The sequence below is a fragment of the Sitophilus oryzae genome, unplaced genomic scaffold, assembly GCF_002938485.1.
Source record: "Sitophilus oryzae breed Bouriz unplaced genomic scaffold, Soryzae_2.0 scaffold_1586_pilon_pilon, whole genome shotgun sequence".
NCBI classification, from domain to species: Eukaryota; Metazoa; Arthropoda; class Insecta; order Coleoptera; family Curculionidae; genus Sitophilus; species Sitophilus oryzae.
Window position 1 is genome coordinate 1,770,584 of NW_022146265.1, and position 22,808 is coordinate 1,793,391.

A 22,808-nucleotide genomic window follows, 5' to 3' on the forward strand; every position below is an offset into this window, starting at 1 on the left:
TCATACGCGCATCTCATGGTTTTGTAGGAAATGCACTGCTCTACAAAAATAGTTTCTTTTATACATGTTTTGAACACTCTACAATAATAATTATACATACCTCTGGAACTTCCGATTTTTCGTCATTTCCTATACTGGCCGTATGTTCCAATAGGTCGGGTAAACTTTTAATTTGATTGGGCGAAGGTGTTAGACTTGCACTTTTAGGTTCCTGTAGATGCGTTAACGACGTGGGAGTAGGCGGAGGCGACTTGGAGGAAGATTTCCGCGTTTTTTGCTTCGGTGGTAGAGGAGGAACCACTGAACTGTTACTAGACGATGAAGAAATTGTTGGGTTAGGGGAATGTAAAGGAGACGGACCTCTGCAAAAAAAATAACAGATTTACAGATTATAATGTATTTTTTTTATTTAATGTATTTATTTAAATTGGCGCTCCTAAGCAGCTCCTGGAATATTCTTCTTCTGTATTACCTTTCAGTGGCGGAATGTGGTGGTAAACACAGTGTTTGAGACTGTGAACTTCGACTGGAACTGTGAGTCGACGAATGGCTAAACGAACACGATTGAGTACTGGATAATCCCGAAGAACCCGACCAATGAGACTGCGCCAAATGCATAGACTGTCTCATGTATTCTTGGTCGTTACTGTGGGAACAATTTCCAAACATTTCCATATACGCCATAACTACAAACACAGAAATAAATTACTACAAACACATAAAAACTACAATGTGGAATATTACTATGTAAATATCTACCAACAAACGAAATTTGATGAAAAATGTTTTATAACATGCAATATCGTAAATAAATTCACGATACCATATATAGTCTGTCTCACGAGAGAATTCCAGACACTGACAGTCGTGACTGTCATTGCAGTTCATAGTCAAATTGTATTTTCTATTATTTTTTGGAAGTCGCCTGTCGAAATGTCTCCTGAGTCGTTGGACAGACTATACATGTATACTATAATAAAATTGCCTCAATTTGATGCATTACGTCATCTGACAAGTACACTATATATACCGATATATATTTATAAATTATTTCCTCCCACTTTTCGATCAAGCTGACTTGACTGTCTCAAAAGTGGCTCATCCCTATAACTTTTTTTTAGATAAAAAAAACGAGATTTGTTATGTTATAGTCTATGACATAAATTAGGATTGAGTGACGTATTAAATTGTTTTTGGTCATTTCTTGTTTAACGGGAAATGACTTCAACTTTTGATTTTTAAATGATACGTCATTTTCCATCAAATTAAGCTTGATTTTCATGCATCCGTTATACGTTGATACGATGGTCCGAGGTGCTCTGATTGGCCATAGCTTTTCGCGCCACTTTTCATCCGTAAATATTTTACTTCAGTCCGTCAACGGACCCGTTCATACGATAACGGACGTTTTGACACTTTTTTGACAAATTTAATCTAACCTTAATAAAAATATAAGTAAAATAGCAAAATCGTTATGGAAACGAAAATGTAATAAATTTAAAAACTGCGTTATTTTCTAACCAATCAAAGTCTTTAAATTCTACCAATAAAATTAATATCGTATCAACGTATCGTCGGACAACGGATGCATGAAAATCAAGCTTAAAGTAACAAAATGCCGAGAATGTCATTTAAAAATCAAAAATTGTAGTCTCCAGTGAAATAGGAAGTGACCAAAAATAACTGAATACATCGATCAATCCTAATTTATATCATATACTAACATACCAAATCTGTTTTTTATCTGAAAAAAATAAAAAAGTTATAGAGGTGAGCCACTTTTGAGACACACCCGGTATACAAATGAATTTAGTCTAGCTTAATTTATTTACTGTTACGTTTCCCATATTGAAGAGAAAGAAAATGAAGTGAAACTATCACTATCACTGGTCATATGCAGCGTAATGCACGTGACGTCACAATACTCTAGAAAATACAAGTTATACCGGCCTGGCCATTCTAAATTTCTGGTCTGTATTTTCAGAGTAAGACAAAGATTATAGGATAAGTTGTCTTATATTAGCAGAGGCGTACCTATGGTACCTTTACTGATTAGCCCTATGCGAAAAATCCGAGCCTCTGTGGAGGCCTTAATTGTTGCTGTATTAATATCCGGAATGCATTCTTCCTTCAAATTAAAAATTTTATTTAAAAACTGGCAATACCACATAGGAAAAATGTGTCAGCCTAGTCTATATCTCCCTTTAACACGTTTGAATTTCCATTAGAATACCTACATCGATATCATACAAGTTAAAATCTAGGCAATTTAGGATGACAAGGCCTGTATATGTATCGTACATACATCTTAGATAAAATATGTCAAAATAAATTAAGGATACATAGTGACATATAGCTTATTAAAAATATAAACAACATATTTACCTACAATTTTAAATATACACAATGAAACCAACTTTAAATCCAATTGGTTAAAAAATTGGCCCCAACCTACAAATCAGAATAGTGGTTTTGTAACTGTGGTATGTATATGTAAGCCAAACGCCAGCAAGTCTCCACAAAACGTATAGACAATGGCCGTTAAATTATTAATGTAATTATTTTTATTAAATTATTGTTTACTAGGTTCCTACATAGAGACACTAAATATATATTTTTTTATATATTTTATTGGTAAACTAAACTGAACAGAGTAGATAAACTAAGCCGGTTCAAGAACACTTTTGAATAAACCCTCTTTAAAACAGACCCTCAAAGGATGGTGACAGGTGATATTAATCAACGCCATCTTATGAAGGGCTGCCATCTTGTTTTTAGTGATCTTGTACCGGCTTATCTACTGAAGAGGATGAACTGATAAACTAAACTGAAAATAGTTTTAAATTACTATTAAAAAAAAGCTAAATGCAGAATATATTCCAATACCTACTATACCTAGTACGTCTAGCCTATAGACTTTTAAAAAAGAAAAAGTTTCTAGTATAACACTAAAAAAAATTATAATATAAAATTAAAAATGCATATTAATCATAAAAGATAAATTATAATCTAAATAATAGGATATGTTTTTGAAGTCTTTGAGGAGACTGAAGAATTAGAAATCTAGATGAGTGATAAATATAGGCCTGTTTTAAATAATATAATAAAGTTTTAAAAAATTAAAATGCCACTTTTCCAAATCATAATATAAAATGAGATTTATACTAAAGGCTGGCAAAGGTTAGTCTTGGGTCGAGATTTCCGTATGTAAGAAGAGTACAATGTACTGAACAAAGAGAGAAAAGTAAACACGTTGCCAAACGTATGAAATAAACCGAGAAACTGTACACATTGCTAAGAGTCGTGGAAGGGGATATAGCAGATTTGTCGCAGTTGACCGGGCGACCCAATCAGTACCTCTGTCAGTACTTAAAGTTCTAGGGAAATGTGTACATCATGGGTTCAGCTTCACGAATTAATTACGTCTTGTGATATTTTATTTGGTTTATTTATTAACGAGTCGTTGTAATGGTATACATCCAGCGCGAAATGTTGAGGGAGCAGCCCCATCTATTTCAGCCAGTCTTCTGCATATCATGAGAGCCTTTATGGCTTTTTGCTGGTAGTGTTCTTAATATGCCTGTTCCACAGGAGTTTACTGTTCGAGGGTTATTCCCAGGTATTAGAACTTCCTGTGTTGGCAGTATCTCGAAATCTAGTTGAAATAATTGATTGTAGTTTTTTTTCAGAACTTCTTAATATTTCTGAATGGCACTATCTTGTTGTTTGTCTGAGTTGTTACTCAGCCCGACAGTCCCTACACCATTTAAATTATACGCAAGTACCTCTTTTTCTCGTTATAACAAGGTGCCTGGACACCCTAACGATATCCTTATAATTCCATTTCAGATGCCGAGAAACATATCTAACGATTTTATCTAGTTATCTTTTCGAAAAAAAAGTCTTTTAAAAATAAGCGGTTTGTCATCGTCATTTTACTACATTTTGCTAATAGGGAAAGGCATACCGGCAACGCCGCAACGGCACACCGTCGCATTTCTCTCACTCCGACTTAATAAGATCCCTATGCGATTGTCTTCCACACATGTAGTAAATACCGACCCAAAAGTAACAGTTGCCAGCACGGTATTATAACAGACAAGCGAATGTCACTCTGGCGTCTGACTCTACACACAGAAAAAAGTTTTTGTAACACAAATTAGTAATAAGTGTAGCTTAGTTTTTATTAACACAAAAACAACGTTAGTATAAACACAAATTTAAGTTGCTACAAATTAACACAAATGAGATGTTAATAAATCTAATTGATTTATCCCACAAATGTACTCTTGCTAATGACTTATTTTACTAAGCTATATGTCACTACTAATACTAATGTTCAGTTTTTTAATCACATGTAAAGACTTCGTTAAAGAAATAGTCTCTTCAGTATATCTCTTGTACTAAAAGTATTATTAACTGATAGGAAAAATATCTTTAAAACAAAATGTAAAAAACACATTAAATCACACTGAGCACATATAGAAAAAGAGTTCTAAAAATGAAATTGTTATTAAACATTAGACATACACAAAAATGCAAAGATATAAAAGATTGTTGGTCTTATTGAATTATGAATAAAATTGTGTATCATGTTTTGAGATTTGAATAGGTGACATTTACTATTTTTACAGCTACTAGTACAAAAACTTTGAATTCTGTAACTACGTTCTTTTTTAACAATTTGTATTTTTTTTTAAATATATAATAAATATCGCCTATCAGCAAATGCACTGTATATACAAGGTATTTCAAATTGCACAGATTTACCATTATCAAAATCTATTATAAATCATCTTAAAATTGAAAAATCTTTCCTAAAAATGTATTTTTTTATGAAAATATTCATATTTAAACTAGAAATGACACTATAATACCGTATGATCGAAAAAAAAACATCGTCCAGTTGGCCTGGAAATGACTATCAATGACATTCCCCATATAATTTTACATATAAAATGACAGCGGTTTTTATTTCATAGCCATCGATGACGCCGTTTTTTTTATCACATTGTATTTGGTCAATGCAAATCGAAATACCCGATAAAAGTATACAGCATGACCAAAACAGAATTTGCATCAAATAAAATTTATTTGCTGTATTATATCTCATCTTTTCTTTTAGCATTAGTTTCCACTTCAAGAATAAAGCGATCAAAAATAAATAAAAACATTTAATAATACAATAATTAAAATTAATTTTTTATAAGTCTATATTTTATCTATTAATAGAATAAAATTGGTACGGATATTTTCACGTTTTTTTATTTTTTTTAAGTTAATATTAAAAATATTATAATTTAATTTTAATCGAACAAATAGAATAATAAAACTTTTTATGGTGATAAACGTAATAATAGAATAATAAAAGGTTTTTACTGATATTGTGTCGAAAAATATTTAAAAATATTATCATAGATTATAATTTTGTCAAAATAAAGAAACCTAAATATAAAAATGTTATAACTAATAGAAGAAAATCACATGATCCACATTATGGACATTGTTGTTATCTGAAGCAGAAACTCAAGCAATTAAACAAATGTATATTTAACTTATTTATAAAAAATAGATATTTGAAGCAAATTCTATTGGATGTACTATAAAATAGAAACAAAGATTATTAAAGATAGGAAATTTTAAGACATCCAAAAACGTGTCACTAAACAATTGTCACTAATGCCATAATATTCGTTCGCCAGACATAAATATTTGGCTATAGTCTGTCCGACGAGAGAATACTTGACAGTGACAGTCGCGTCTGTCATTTGAATGCATAGTTAAACTGTATTTTCTGTAGTCTGTTCGAAATATCAGATTTTACTTATAGCAGAGAAATTGATAGATATCATATACTGTATTAATAATCAATTTCTATACTTTCAAAAAAGAGAAGACCAGGCTACTACTAACATAGCAAGTTGCCGGACGAATTTGCGTTTACCCGGTTGCGTTCGTACTCGAGATTCACTGCCGGCTAGTCGGCTTGTGTGTTTACAAGCCAAAACTAAGAAAAATAAATTCTCTAAACCTAAAACTTATTTCCAAAATTAAAAAATACATCAATAAAATTTAAAAAAAAACTAAAATATTACTCTAAATAAAAAAAAGTTATAGCAAGTGTTCAAAAAGACCACCTTCTTGTGCTAGACAGAAGCCTAGGCGGTCGTAAAATCCCCGTCTGACATTGGCTAACATATTAGGGCTAATAGTTTGGAAAGCCTCTCGTATTTTTACTTGAAGCTCATCCAGATTATTAGCCCTATTATGACCATAAACTTTGGATTTTACATAACCGCACAAAAAGAAATCGTTGGGAGAAAGATCTGGTGATCTAGCGGGCCACAATTGGGAAAAGTATTGTTCAAATATTCTTGAACAATACGGGCATTGTGGGCAGGGCAACCATCTTGTTGAAACCAGACATTGTGGAATCTTTCTCCCAATAACTCACGAACTCTAGGGACAATCTGTTGCTGTAACAAGTCCAAATACTTTGCAACAGTTAAATTACCCTCTATAAAAATGGACGAATCATATGCTCCCATACTAAACCACCCCAAACATTTAGCTTTTGAGGATATTGCTTGCGTACCTCAAAATATCTGTGCAAATTATCCCGAGAAAAACTTGATTCGTCAGTGAAAACTATACGCCGAATAAAGTTTTCATCTAAATTGGCCTTGACAGATTCACAAAACGCCATACGCCGAAATTGGTCTTCATGGAAAATTTCTTGAGTTTTGCGCGCTTTATACGATCGGTATCCATTCTTTTTAAGGACTTTTTTAACCGTGCTATGTGAAGAATCTGTTACCTCGGCAATTTGATTACTTGAAAACGTGGGATTTTGATCCCCGGTAGCACAAATGAACACTTGCTTTAACTCCTGTTCTTCATTAATCAACACATCAGGCTTTTTATGTTTTTGTGGGCACACACACGCACCCATGTGTTTCAAAATTATTAATAACTCTTGATATAGTAAGTAAAGATGGAATTAGCCTGTTTACAAAAGTTTGTGGAAAAATTGTTTGTATATCCCGATAAGACCTATTTTGGAAATACCATTTTACAATTTGAATTTTCTCACGAACTTCATAAAAATCCATTATTTTACTTAAAAAATAAATTTTACACGAGAGCTGTCGCGAAAATATATGTATTCGTTTTGGCTATTAAAACATAAATAAATACAAATTCTGAAACATTCTTATCACATATCTACCTATTTTTATTTTATCGTATTTTTTCGCCTGCTTTTTATCCGGCGGACGGGTATACGCTAATTCGTCCGGTTCTGCCTATGTTACTAATACGGTGGTCCGGTCTGTATATCTATTGATGATCTTTTCTAAATGTCCTGTCTTCCTAATCTTTGATAGAGGCGTGTTTAACTAAATATATGCCAAAACAAGAATCGCAGAAAACGAGAACACTGAGGATGATCTAAACAGCGCTGATCTAATTAAACTTACCGCTGTAAGCCACAGACTGGAACACTACACGAGATAAAATACACAATCAAATCAAAGGTTTATTAAGTAACAATATTTAGGAAGATATTCTCTAAAATTTTCTTTTAGGAAAAATACGTTTTTGCAAAAAAAATTGAATTTAAATTTGAATACTTACTGTGTTTTTTCTTTGGAGGTAGAGGCGGTGGCTTTCCATCCACTTCATCGCTTAAATCGACATTTGTACTTGTGTTGTTTGATACCATACTGCTAAATTGACTGTGTTGGTGCATTTGGTGCTTCTGACAACTCACTAATACTTCAGCCTGGCTCAGGTCATCTAATGATATTGAATCAATATAAATAATTGTGGTAGGTACATTTAAAAATATAACAGTATTCTAAGTAAGTATTAAATCAATCACCTCTTGGTCGATGGCTTTAATTTTTATGTGATAAGAAATTGAAAAGTACCGTGGTCCGACGGCGCTCTGATTGGTCATTGCGTTTTCGCGCCACTATTCATCCGTAAATTTTTTAATCTAGCCCACCAACAGAGAAAGATTGTACAATAACGAACGTTTTGACACTTTTTTAGACAAATTTAATATAACGTTAATATAAATATACTACTGCGCTTCACTACTGCGCATCACATCTGTACGGGGTATCCTATTTTCGTGTATTTTATGGAATTTCTCGTTTATGAGTGGAGATACAATGATGCGATTTTCATACTATTTTGCTATTTTTTTATGAAACTAAATATGCTACACATAGGTTGGTTCTAGCCTTCTTCCTTAGTTCCTGAAATACAGGGCGCATTTGTGATGCGCAGTAGTGAAGAATACTCAAGAATACCTCGAAGAATACAGATATGATGCGCAGTAGTGAACGCAACGTCTACCAGCAGTCAAAAGGTCCACACTCTGTTCAGGAGAGCATAGCAAAAGATATATTAAAGAACCAGCTTTCTTAAAATTCTCTCTCGAAAAAAACTATAAGTAAAACAGCGAAATCTTTATGGAAATGAAAATATAAAAAGACACCAATCACAAAGTAAAAATGAAAATGCAATAAGTTTAAAAACTACATCATTTTCTAACCAATCGAAGTCTTTAACTTCAACCAATAAAATTAATATTGTATCATCGTATCGTCGAAAGGCAATGAAACAGTTTAAGTTTTGATCAATTGATCATAGATGGCGCAATATTAGTTTTGCATATTAAAGTTGGTAAAGAAATATTGTTCTATTGAAAAAAGTATGGCTCTAGATCCTATTTTAGTTAAAATCAAAAGGCGCAATTAGAATTTGCAGTGAATGATAGAAAAATTTGAATATAAACTATGTGCATAACTTTGACCGCGAATAACTTTTAAAGGAATGTTTTTATGGAAAAAAACAAATTTTGTATTAGAATATGTCTTTGTCAAAGCTGTAGGTTCATTTGCTTTGGAGATAAAAAAATGTTATTTAAATGGGATTCCAGCAAGGTTTAAATTAAAAATTAAGAGCTTGTGTACGTTGGATAATTTTTTTAAAGCAAAAACTAAAACTTCAGAGGGCGGCAGCAAAAAAAAATCAACTTGGGAAATAACGGACACCCTACTGTACAGCACTTGAGACGTAAGGGAAATCAAATCAGCCTTGTCACAAATTTGCCCATTAGGTTGCGTATTTTCCCAATTTTTTTAATCAACGATAAGAGTTGAAACCCAAATTGCTATTTTATATATGTGTGTTAAAAGGGGTTTATTTTTTTTTACCTATAAAATTGTCCAACTGAGAAACGTTATCATAGGGACTAGGCTGTCTTGGTTCAGTCTTCTTCTTAGTCTTTTGGGGAATAGCTGGGGGAATTTCGTCACCGTCCAAGCCCAGTTTGGATACGACCGAATGCGAACTATTAGATATCACCATCGTCGAACTCGAACTACTGGAACTTTTCTGTGCGAAACTTTTGACAGCCACCGACGGGCTATCCAGAAAATGGTCATTCGATTGGCGAGATGTCAGACAGAATTGTGTACTAGAAGCAAAAAGAAACGTTTTGTCAGAACATACATTAGCTTTACAGAAGCGACAGTAAAGGAATAAATTAGTGGTTTCAATTAAAATTTTTACTTAAAAATTTATGATCGCTCACCATGTCTAAAAATACAATTAAAATTAATAGAATATCCTAGCAACAGCTTGCGGCAATCAGTTGTATCCATAGTGAAATACTTAATTAGCTTATAAAACAATAAACTTTTGATTTCGAACCACAAATTCCTCTTGATGGATGACAATCAAAGGCAAAATAATTATATTACTAGCAAATTGTAAAGTATTATTAGCGAAAAAGGTTAAAAGTTTGTTAATTTTTTCTACTAATTGAAAATGCTTACATTGAAATTAGAGCAACAAAGTTCTATGCTAATTGAAACCACTAATTTATTTCGCTGATTTTGTTTTATAATTTTTATATAACTTGAATGAAAAAAAGTTTCGTCTGTCATTTTAATTAACAGTAATTTGTAATTTCTGTCATATTTTGGGTGTCGTCTATTAAAATGTTTCCTGAGTCGTTGTACAGATTCTACCCTACTGGCTACGCTCGGCTTTGGGTCCCGATTTCTGCATGTAAGAAGAGTACAGAGTGGGTCAAATTCGACGCTTTTAAATGGAAACACCCTTTTCTCTAGGAGATAGACAAAAACTAATATCGGTGTCTAGCTCAATTTTTATCAAAAACATGATGGCGAAAACCGCATATCGATATCTGTTACCGTTTCGGAGTTACGGGGTGTTTTTCAAAAATATGCATTTTTAAGAAATCGCTGTAACTTTTTTGCTATGGAAAATTTTGTATTTTTATGAAAACATTTCCAAAGCACCTTTTTACGTAGAATTTAATGGTTTAAGTATAATTTTTTTAAGATTAATAATTTAAGAATTATCAACAAAAAATTTGATTTTTTATATGGGACACCCTGTATATTTTTAATTTATTCAAAATAATTTAAAATTACCTTTCCAAAAATATAACATACTTGATATTTTGCTCGATTCCTCTTCGAGATATAGAGTATATAAAAATTCGCCCGCTTTAAATAAGTAGGCTTTGAACGGCACCGGCTGTAATGCAAAAAAATTTTTAGCTGTGAGCATCAATTAAAACGAAAATAATATTTGCTATGAGAGATGCAGAATTTTATAACAATTTAAAATATATTTAACCAACATCAACACATTTAAACTATATCTAATAACAATAAAAATAAATAGCAAACCAAGACATGAGATTTTGCTACAGGTGTTCGACATATCGACCGTCTTCTGTTATGGACAGACGGGGCAGTTTTTGAACATTTCCCGCGGAATTCGTTAACTCAGTAGGGGTGAAAGATACCCTCTCTGCTAAGTGTTTCTAATTCTTGTGTAGATTATACGGGAGAATAAGCCAATAAGGAACCTTTATTCTTCCGCAAATATATCCATAGGATTAGATCCATGGGCACTAAGTCAGGCGGCCTCGACGGCCAACGGCTGGGATCTTGGTTAGCTATTTAATTATTCTTAAAATTGGCTGCAAAAATTTGTTCAGCGTTCAGAGCCGGTGTGTCTCTTGCTGGAAAAATATGTTTTCGAGTTCCATTAGAGGTATATAATCAATAAGGGGTGCAAAGCCTACTAGTTAAAAGTGGCGAACTTTCAAAAATTCTGTATTTCGAAGGGGATTATAACAAAATATCAAGTGTGCTATATTTTTGGAAAAGTAATTTTAAATTCTTTTCAGTTAATTAAAAATATAGAGGGTGTTCTAAATAAAAAATCAATTTTTCTGTTGATAACTCTTAAATTATTAATTTAAAAAAATATATACTTAAACCATTAAATTCTACGTAAAAAGGTGCTTTGGAAATGTTTTCTTATAAATACAAAATTTTTCATAGCAAAAAAGTTACAGCGATTTGTTAAACATACACATTTTTGAAAAACACCCCCGTAACTCCGAAACGGTAACAGATATTGATGTGCGATTTTCACCATCATGTTTTTGATGAAAATTGAGCTCCAGACACCGATATTAGTTTTCGTCTATGTCCTATAGTAAAGGGTGTTTCCATTTAAAAGCGTCGAATTTGACCCACCCTGTACATGCATGTATAATGTACTGAACTAAGAGAGAAGAGTAAAAACGTTGCCAAATGCACGAAATAAACCGAGAAACTATATATATTGCAAAGAGACGAGTAAGGGGATATGGCAGTTTCGCCGCGGTCGACAAAAAAATCACGGTAATTTTCAAATTACCGCCATTATTGACGTTTTTTCATTATAAAAAATTGATCAAGTGCGAGTCGGACTCGCGTACGAAGGGTTCCGTACCATTCATTCATTATCTATACAACATTAGACACTATATTATTATAAACTTTTTTTCCGATTTAGCTGAAATTTTGAATGCGCGTATAAGTAATTTAAAAAAAATGAAGAAACACATTACTAAAAATTGTATTAATCAATAATAAATATGTAAAAAGTAAAAATAAATATGTAAAAATAAAAAAAAACGATTAAAAAAAAGTCGCCTTGGCTAGGATTCGAACCTGCCTTACTACGGCTCCAACGTCATAGCAGCGTAAAGTCCTAACGCTTTAACCACGCGGCCACCCAGGACTTAAAAGATTCTATGTAAAATGTTTACTTAAAAGATAAAGTTTAGTGAAAGTACTTTTTTATTTATAAACATTTATTTAATTCTGTTTTTAGTATTTGTTCTTATAGCGGCAACATAGATACATTATCTGTAAAAATTTCAACTGTCTAGCTATAACGGTTCATAAGATAGACCTTTGTGACAGACGGACGGACGGACAGCGAAGTCTTAGTAATAGTGTTCCCGTTTTTACCCTTTGGGTAAGGAGCCCTAAAAAATGGCCACCCTAGCGATATTTTTATAACTCAGAAACTATTATAACATATTCTACTACTAATACTTATTCTACTCTCTTAAAACAGTAGAAATAATCGTCTTTCGACCGTAATTTTAGTCCACTAGACAGGGAAAGACACACCTGTAACTCCGATATATGTGGCTACGCAGCAAGAGCACACTGTTGCATTTTTCTCTCTCTGACTTAATAAGATCCTCAAGCTATTCGCTTCCACACTTTTGATCCCTTTAAATATTTCAAGCTAACTTACCTTACAGAACTTTGTTGGGAACTTCTTTTAGAATAGCTGGATGATCTTGTCGACACTATACCAGAGTCCGTATTCGACAGTCGGTGATAATCGTTCACTGTAGTTTGAAGATCTAGATTGTGATTGGATATCCCTGAACTGAGTGACGATTCCTCCCAAGAATTTGAACCTGTAGAAAGTCTTATTACTCAAAATTCACTTATCTACTAAGTAAAATAAATATAATAGTGAAAGCAAATAAAAGTGTAGTTGAAGTGTTACCTATACCAAATATGTCAGAAGTGTGGTTTTCCAATAACATGTCTTGGTCACACTCCATAAGAGCCTTAATTTCGTCTTCTTCTTTAGAAGATTGGTTTAACATAGAGTCTATGCTGCCTTCCGAAAATAACGATACTGAATCTTCTGGAGACTTTGATACCATAAATACTCTAACAAACAAATACAATATCAGAAAATATGACATCGTTATAATTAATTTATAATTATTGACCAGGAGTTTATTACAATAACCTACTAGGAATATTGGAACTAAAACCACATACTTTTCGGTTGATTTGATTCTAAAAAGAGGACTATTGCGTCAAAATGTTATTATTATTCAACAAATACCGGGTGTTTCTAAAAAGTGGCTCACCCCTATAAGTTTTTTATGAATTCAGACAAGTAAACGAGATTTTGTACGTTAGTATATGACATAAATCAGGACTGATTGACGTAATAAGTTGTTTTCGGTCATTTCTTGTTTCACCGGAAATGACTACAACTTTTGATTTTTGACATTATTCGATAGAAAATGACACTCTGAATAGAATAACATATCATATGTCAACTTTTAACATTCTTGCTTAATAAATGTATTTTAAATTTCAATCTAGAGTGCCATAGCTATTTTAAAAACATTAATTTTTAATCAAGGAGCCTTGGAAAAATAGATTTGATAGTCTAATATTTTTCGTACCTTGTCCTGGCCGGTTAAAAGATGTTCTTTTTTATTTCGTTCAATTATTCTGTATAACTACTGAAAGAGAATTAATATGAAAGAGATATAACACATAAAATATATGTGTAGTAAACCAAATCTGTGTTAAAAAATGAGAAGAAGATGGGGGAGATGTTTTCATTTCTATATGATTCGTTGCAGTGACGATATTCTTAGAAGATTGTAGTAATACGTTGTTTTCATTACCTTTCTAAACTACTCCCTATAGGGGAACTATCAGTGCTGTGACCATCATCAACTACATGATGTAATCTTTGGTTCTTTTTCTTAGGAGGAATGGGTGGGGGTGTAACACTATAGGTGCCTGTTCTTAAACTAAAAAAAAAAATAATGTATTTCATTAACAAAGGCTTGGTGCATTTTAGTTGATTTTAAAAATTCCGACCGCAGCGCTCCATACGGCAGAAATTAAAAATTTTCGCTATGTATTTCACGCAGTTCCGATGTTGATCGCATTGAAATAATATTAAAATCGTGGCTTTGTCATAATATTTAGGTATTTTAGTTTTTAATAGTGCAGTGATTGAAACTATAAAACACTCAAGTACGACGGTTGTGTGATGTAAAGCTGTTTCGGGTAGTAAAAATTAAGTGAAAAAGAATACGAACTAGGCGTCGCTTTGTGTTGTGACAATTTTAAATGTTAATAAAATTGTCGAAAAAATGTTAACACATAAAGGAGAGCGTAATTACCTGCTTGTTGAGCGTAACAGTATTCAATAACTCAACTTTCCCGGATATTCAACTCTCCGAAACAACATTTTATAGCTTCACAACTTCAACGATTTGATCAAAAGCAAAAATGGATTGAAGCAGCTCGACGAAACAAGTGAGTAAACAAAGTGCCCATTACATAATCAAAAATTAAATAAGCATATACTATGAGAAGATAAGTTATAATTTGCAATATTAATGGTATAATTGTTTTAATCAACTAGTGCTTTATGAACCTTTTTTAAAATTATAATTATATAGGTACCTTTAATCTTAAAAATTCGCTATAACCGGAATAGCCACGGTAGCATAAGCTACCGTAGTTGAACTCATCAGTTTTATTAGCTTGAATAATAAATTATAATACAAATTAGACCTTCTAAAGATATCAAAATATTTACTTTTTTATTTTTATTTTTATAATTTTCACAAATTATACTTCCTAATACTTTTAGAATAATTATATATTGTAACCGCAAAACATTTTTCGATGCACGTCATCAATCATATCGACATTGACATTAAAGTCTATAAACCTGACTAGATGAAATTTTGGCAAAAATGTTTAAATTTGTTGTATAATTTAAGTTACCGAGCAGCTCCTCATTTTACTTTATAGAGCAAATGATTGTAACAGATATTTTATTTAGATTAAAGCTGCAAGAATTAGTTTAAACCGAATTTTATTATCGCTATGTTGGTCACATTACGTCGTGTTCAGCAATGTTGTCCTTTATTGTTTGACAATTATCCTAATGTTGTATAATATTGTGTTGTTGTTGAATCTTTTTTGCCTATTTTCGTAGTCTTTTTTTTAAATGTACTTTTAAGCACAAACAGTTCTTTTAAGAACTAAATTTTCAAATTTTTGTATTGTATTTCTTGAAATTGTGTGTTGAAAATATACCGAAGCATTTATACAGTCGAAGCAGAGCTTGTAGCTTCCCTGATAAACAATTTGAACAAGAACGTGACAATAAAGGTAGTTTATTACCCTTGAGTGCAGTCAGAGAAGTAAGTTTGATTGATAAGCACATTATACCACTTTCAAAGTTAGTTTAAATTAAATACTTTGATTAATTAATTAAATACTTTGATTATTAGTTTGTGCATTAATAGCACCCTCTTACTTGTTATTACCACTTATGGCGTTGTAAGATGTACATAAATAATTAAATAACCCATAATAACGCCTAGAATAATCTTCATAATGGGCTAGTTTTGCCTATATGCAATAAGTAAAATAAGCTATAAAACAAATAAATCAATTAATTACTAACATATTAGTTATTAAATTAAAAATAAAACGAAAAAACTCTTTAAAAAATGATATAATAAATATATTGTATGTTAATTATAAATTGAGATTCATCTCATAAATCCATCACAATCTGGCAGCGCTGTCGCCATCGCTTGTCACTCAAAGTTGATCACGTGCATCGGAAAGTGTTTTGCGATTACCATAATAAATTTTTCGTATACTCGTTATTTAAATCCGTGCATTTGTATATGCCGGTTGTTTACGATATTCTCCGACGATGGCAGCACCGGCGGAGAATGCACCAAACCTATACATACCTATCAGGTAACGGTGGTTTAGGAGGTGGATTTGGATCCATTAAAATACTTTCTGTGCTGTGGCTGCTCCGTATCGGCAAATTACACGACGTCTGTTCCAAAATTTCCCTTTCCCTTGGCGTTAACGGTATATCTAAAAAAATCGTATGAATTGAATCAAAAAAATTCGCAAATATTAGGTCTGGCTGCTAACCTGGTAATGAATTTCGTTGTGACTGAACTTCTAAGCTACAATTACTAAAGGATGTACGGGGAGTGGTTTTATAAGATGTTAATTGTTGTTGTTGCGATATTTTCTCTTGTGCCAACTGAATTAGGGTCTGTTAAAAATAATATAACAATTTATTTACTCAAAAAAAATAAAGGAATCTATTACTTACCCTCACTGCATCTTCCACTTGAGCTACTATTTCGTTTACATTTTCAAGTTTCAATTCGGAACTTTGAGCATCAACCAGGGCATCATCGCAAAGCTTTATTAACCTAAAAGTCATCGATACGTGGAAACAAAAACAATCAAAAGTTCTCTTCGAAATATTAGTCTGTAGGTTTGTTCCAACATAGCAGAGAACCGTTCTTGGCTTTGAATAAGACTAACTAAGGAGCATATCAAAAATCTTAGGTCCACCGCGATGGGCCTCAAATAGGGCCGACTTAAATTCCGGTTTATCAGTGCCGTTCTAATTTTATTTAAAAAATGTAAAACTATGATGTAGGGTAGACGTGGGGTAGACTCAATATTTTTTTTTATTTTACGTTGTGATTGAATGTTGGTAGTTATTAAAATTGTTATAAAAATATAAAATTCTAATAAAAATAGTTAAGTTATAATAATTATTTACAACCAGAAACATTCGATACGCTACTGAAGCAGGTAAGTCAAATTGACGTATCTAAATTCTTTGACATCTAATCTTTGACAAGTAGTAAATAAAAGCAAAAATGCAAGAAAAAATATATAATTAGTTAATTTAAGCGAATTTCATAAATGATCGGTTTACTACACGTATGTAGATTATATAGTCACTTACTAGCGAAAAGTTGTTCCATTATTTCACACATTTTTGCCGAGATCTACCGCACGCTACACAACCAACTATTTTAGAGTCTTTTTCAATAAATCGCGATAGTGTCACTGCTAATTTAAGTTCTGCCACAATTTCCATCTAGATTTACTACCTTTATACCACTATCAGTAGTAGAATAAATCATAAATAACATAAAATAAGCTCCGTAAAGAGTGACAAATCCACAAAATTTCAAATCAAATTCAAATGTGTCAAAATTGTAATCGTCCGTGAACAGTATTCGGAACGATAATTTCGATAACACCCTAAAAGCAAGAATCAAAAAAACTAACCTCCATATCAAGACTAGTGATGGGATAACTCGAGCGAAAATTCGCTCGAGTACTCGATTATTGAGATAACCGAGAGCGCTCGATTATGTACGAGCGATGCAAGTGACGATTTACGAGCGACGAACGCAAGCGATCCTAGAAGAAATAAATTGAAATTCGATTTTAATATGACATACTCGATAAAAAGCCGAGCTAATTTTCTACATACATTGCAGGTAGCAAATTTATACGACGCCGTATATATATATATATATTTATCCGTTGCGTATCTGAGGGACAAAATTTTGTAATAAATTAAATCAAACGATCAAGCGAATCGCTCATCGCTTGCTACTTGCCATTCATCACCGAAAGAATATATGTGACCTGCGCACGCAACTTACTGCTTGGCGCTTGGCGTTAACGAGTACTTCCAACAAGCGACGGACGAAAACCCGTTTTTTTAAATACGAGCGATATTTCACCCGAGCGATTGCTCGGTTATTGCAACCGCTTGAAACTTGAGTACTCGATTATTGAAATTAATCGATTTTTCCCATCACTAATGAAGACTGTGTACCAGGCGATTATTTTTTTCTTTAATTTCTTTGGCTATTTTCTGCTTTTAATTTGCTAATTCCTCAAGTTTTATTTGGTACTTGTCGTTTTGGTACATATTTTAAGTATTTGTCGTTTTGATACATTATTTTTGTACTAAATAATATGATGAGTGACGAAAAGGACAGTGATATTGAGTATGGGGATACCCATGAAAATTATTTGAAACTTTTGTTAAATACAGTAAAAATGATTTCATAATACTTTTAAAATATAAATATATAAATTAATTAATGAAAAAGTTAGAGTTAATATAAAACCGTATACTATTCTAGCTTTATAATTTTATAATGTTTTTATAATTTTTATTAAAAAACGATAATCCTATTACCCGGCCGGATAGCTGCGGCCATTAAACCAAAATACTACTACATCTATATCTCTGACTACTACTAACTGCTACTAACCAACAAATTGTTTTGTGTAGTCTGTGTTGTTTTTATTTTAATGATTTGTTTATTATTCATGTTGGGGATTTGTTTTTAAATTAATGTCAATCGTTAGGCAACCAGTATTTCCTGTGCATAATCAGAATTGTCACTCAAATTTTACATAACCAAATTGTCACTCTAAATCGCTGTCTTTTTTAAACAGATGCCACTTGTCTTGTCATTATTCCATTATTTTGGGTCGCGACCGTTATACGCGATCTGGCGCTGCTATAGCGGTCGCTAAGAACAACGGCAAACAAAAACAGAAATAATTTTCTCTTGTCAAAGTCAGAATCTTCAAAAATCATAATAATATTTCAAAATCTAAACCGCTCTCATTAAAGAAATTCCGAAAAGCGTTTATAGCGTCCATTTTCAAAGTAATAATTGCTATCTTTGTTGAGTTTAATTCAAGTTTTATTTACTCAACCGGTGATAATTGTGAAAAAGTGGCATTAAAAACTTAAAAAGCTGTGCTGTGAACTGCAAAAAGTTTCCAATGTTTCATAGGTATTTCATACATGCGTCCTTATATAAAATAAAGTTTCTTGTACGCAACACACTGTCTTTTATTTATAAAATTAAACGAAAATAATAATAAATTTGAATAAACAATATTTGGCGATATAATTCCGGAAAAAGCCGAACCGCTCCGAAATTTTCAAAAGTTTTGGGTCGCGACCGTTGCAAGAATAGCGCCAAATAGTGTTTACATTGTCCTTCTGGGCACTTTCCAATCTAAACTTGTTTCATTTATCTATGCATTATTCTATTCATTATTTGAATTCTCAGAATGTTGTTAACAACAGTTTCATCTTAGAATAAAATTTTATCAATCACAATTGTTTATCTCCATCATTTACCGGATTAATAATACAGAAATTACAGCTCAATTACAAACAATTCATTATTTATAGTGATTTACAGTAATTTTAATAAATTATACGAATATGCTCGTTGATTGTTGGTTTGAAATAAATATGACAGTGTCCTCCAATGAAAATGCGAGTTACTAACTCTAAATTCTAATTCTGAGCTGGCAAATGAGCTAGATGCTTTACCTAAACCGTTATTCAGAAGCTACAAACCTAGTGATAAAGATATACATGAAATCAAGGTTGGTACAGTTTCAAGTTTATTATAGTGATTTTCTTAGCAGCGTTGGCACAGATCGTTACCCAGTGTTGCCACAGGCCTATTTTTCATCGGGATAGATTATCACGATATAACGGTGTTAAATTGTTTTACAAGGGGGTAGATCACATGCGTCACGCGGCCGTCATTCAAGGCCGTGCGTCGCGGCCTTGAATTTTTACTCCAAACGCGCGTAAAGAACTTCACTTTTTCACTTCAATAATTGCTTTATTTAATTGGCCTGACAAACTTTAAATAGAAAATTAGCACATAAAGCAGGTGTACAGCTGTTAAATGCTTTTCAAATTATAGCCCTGCTAAAAAATGCGTACGCTTTATTTAATAATTAAATGGGCGAAGTCTGGCTAAAAAGCCAGTCACACTGAACCCAGAATAACATATCTAACCTATATTAATACCCAAAAATTAAGTTTTGAATTTGATTTTAAAATCAATTCAAAACCCGTTCCAATCCGCATTTTTTTTTGGTATAGTAACAGAACTGTCCAAGTTGACACATGCGTACAAATCCGGTGTCGGCGATTTCAATTACCGTTCCAGAACGGTATAAATTTCTGTGTTGGAACAAACCTTATATTTAGATTCTGTTCTAAAAGCTCAGAACGATGTTGAATTTGTTGTAAATAATATGAAACAAACCTGGCAACTGTTTGGTAAACTCTGTGCATTGCAGAAACGACGCTACTACTGTGGTCATTATTAACTGAAGATTTTATTGACAAGTTTATGGACCATATCGTGTCTAAAACGATCGTTCCATTCCCTGGTAACATTTCTAGCTTATCTTTTGACACCACATCCCTAAAAATAGAAATGGTTAATTTAATACTATGTCAAAATAATATAATTTTTGTCTGTCATTTTAAAATATATAATACAAAGGTCACATTTGAAATAAATTTGTTGGTATTATGGCTATAAATTCTAACAACATGAACATTTCTACCATGCCATTCCTTAATTTTTTAATTTAGTCTATCAGCAAAAGAAATATTATAATTAATCACATACCGGGTGCGTCTCAAAAGTGGCTCACCCCTATAACTTTTTTATTTTTTCAGTTCAAAAAACGAGATTTGGTATGTTAGTATATGACGTAAATTAAGATTGATTGACGTATTCAAATGTTTTTGGTCACTTCCTGTTTCACCGGAAATGACTACAACTTTTGATTTTTAAATGGCACCTTCGCTAATTTTTTACTTCATTCGATAGAAAATAACACTCCGAATAGAATGACATATCATATGTCAACTTTTGACATTTTCGCATATGGTTTATTTGAAATTATAACTTGCGGTTCGGAACGAAAATTTGACTCGAAATACCAAGTTTGTGGTATCAAATTATTCGTAAAAATATGCTTTTTCCAAATATGCTAATGAGCCCCACTCGTTCCATTTGAAGAAATTGAGATATTATTAAAAATACGATTTGAGCATTTTCTGACTGGCCAGGACAACACATTAAAAGCATTAGACGATCAAATCTATTTTTCCAAGGCTCCTTGATTAAGAATTAGTGTTTTCAATATAGCCATGGTACTCTAGATTGAATTTTAAAATACAATTTTTACTAAGCGGGAATGTCAAAAGTTGGCATACATATGATATGCCATTCTATTCAGAATGCCATTTTCTATCGAATAAAGTAAAAAAATACCGAGGGTGCCATTTAAAAACCAAAAGTTGTAGTCATTTCCGGTGAAACAGGAAGTGACCAAAAACAACTGAATACATCAATCAATCCTAACTTATGTCATATACTAACATACCAAATCTCGTTTTTTAACTGAAAAAATAAAAAAGTTATAGGTGAGCCACTTTTGAGACGTACCCGTTATGGTAGATGCAGTCTGAACACAAAATTTATATACAAACGTTTTAAAATAAAGGATATTTTTCCCAACAAAAAGAGTAGAGTAATTCTTCTGTCATCGTTTGATGTTCTGTCAAAATCGTATATTCTCTAGCTGGATAAATTAAATTACGAAATAATTGAAAAATTATATATTTGGATACAGAATTTTTAACTTTTTTATTTTTTCAGATAAAAAAAACCAGATTTGGTATGTAGTATATGACATAAATTAGGATTAATTGACGTATTCAATTGGTTTTGGTCACTTCCTGTTTCGCCGAAAATGACTACAACTTTTGATTTTTTAATGGCACCCTCGGTATTTTTTTAATTTATTCGATAGAAAATGACATTCTGAATAGAATGACATAATATATGTCAACTTTTGACATTTTCGCTTAATAAAAAATCGTATTTTAAAATTCAATCTAGACTGCCATGGTTATGTTAAAAACACTAACTTTTAATCAAGGAGCCATGGAAAAATAGGTTTGATCGTCTAATGTTTTTAGTGCCTTGTCCTGGCCAGTTAGAAAATGCTCAAATCGTATTAATTTTTAATCATATCTCAATTTTTTCAAATGGGACGAGGATGGCTCATTAGCATATTTGGAAAAAGCATTTTTTACGCATAATTTGATACCACACACTTGGTATTTCGAGTCAAATTTTCGTTACGAACCGCAAGTTTTAATTTCAAATAAACCATAGCGAAAATGTCAAAAGTTGACATATGATATGTCATTCTATTCAGAATGTTATTTAAAATAACAGAAAATAACTTATTTTCTATCGAATAATGTAAAAAAATACGGAGGGTGCCATTTAAAAATCAAAAGTTGTAGTCATTACCGGGGAAACACGAAGTGACCAAAAACAATTGAATACGTCAATCAATCCTAATTTATGTCATATACTAACATACCAAATCTCGTTTTTTTTTAACTGAAAAAATAAAAAAAGAAAAAGGGGTGAGCCATTTTTGGGACGCAATATATATAGTTCTTAAAAAGTGTCAGATGAATCTAATGGATAATATTAGATAAGAATATATTGAAGTGCGCTTAAATCAAATACAAATATAAATAAATATAAATAATATAGTTGATGTATTTATCTGCAAATAGTGACAAATCAATTACTTTGCCACTCATTTTCAAATGGTATAATATTAATAACATTAACACTTATTTTAAAATAGCAGTCTTCAAATCAATTTCATCCTAAAATGCAATAATATATTTACAAAAAGTGTTTATTAAAAAAAAGGAAGTGATTATGGCTACTTAGTCATAGGAATGCCAATTTAAATATAAATTACCCAATCTAGTGAAACATAATATGTTAAATATCCTTATATTTGACTGAAATTAAGTCCATTTCTATTTTTACTCGTACCACCTGAATCCCATTAAAAACACTAACAATTTTAATTTCTTTGACGTGAAAAAAGTTA

General features: G+C 32.0%; 1 protein-coding gene across 6 annotated transcripts in view; it reads right to left on the reverse strand.

Moving 5' to 3' along the window:
• The window catches only part of LOC115879796 (guanine nucleotide-releasing factor 2), a 110,299-nt gene that overhangs the window by 36,924 nt on the left and 50,567 nt on the right, over positions 1–22,808 (reverse strand). For 4 of the 6 annotated variants that reach the window (XM_030896784.1, XM_030896783.1, XM_030896781.1 and 1 more), the window contains exons 4-12: positions 20,132–20,293; positions 16,330–16,432; positions 16,143–16,269; positions 15,950–16,082; positions 13,844–13,972; positions 12,916–13,085; positions 12,655–12,823; positions 9,228–9,490; positions 7,636–7,797 (exon numbers count right to left, since the gene is read on the reverse strand). In XM_030896784.1, the coding sequence (XP_030752644.1) occupies positions 7,636–7,797; positions 9,228–9,490; positions 12,655–12,823; positions 12,916–13,085; positions 13,844–13,972; positions 15,950–16,082; positions 16,143–16,269; positions 16,330–16,432; positions 20,132–20,293 (1,418 nt within the window). Of the gene's footprint in view, positions 1–100; positions 363–472; positions 687–7,478; positions 7,503–7,635; positions 7,798–9,227; positions 9,491–12,654; positions 12,824–12,915; positions 13,086–13,843; positions 13,973–15,949; positions 16,083–16,142; positions 16,270–16,329; positions 16,433–20,131; positions 20,294–22,808 lie in introns of all 6 variants that reach the window. The other 2 variants (XR_004049759.1, XM_030896782.1) reach the window with 2 other exon arrangements.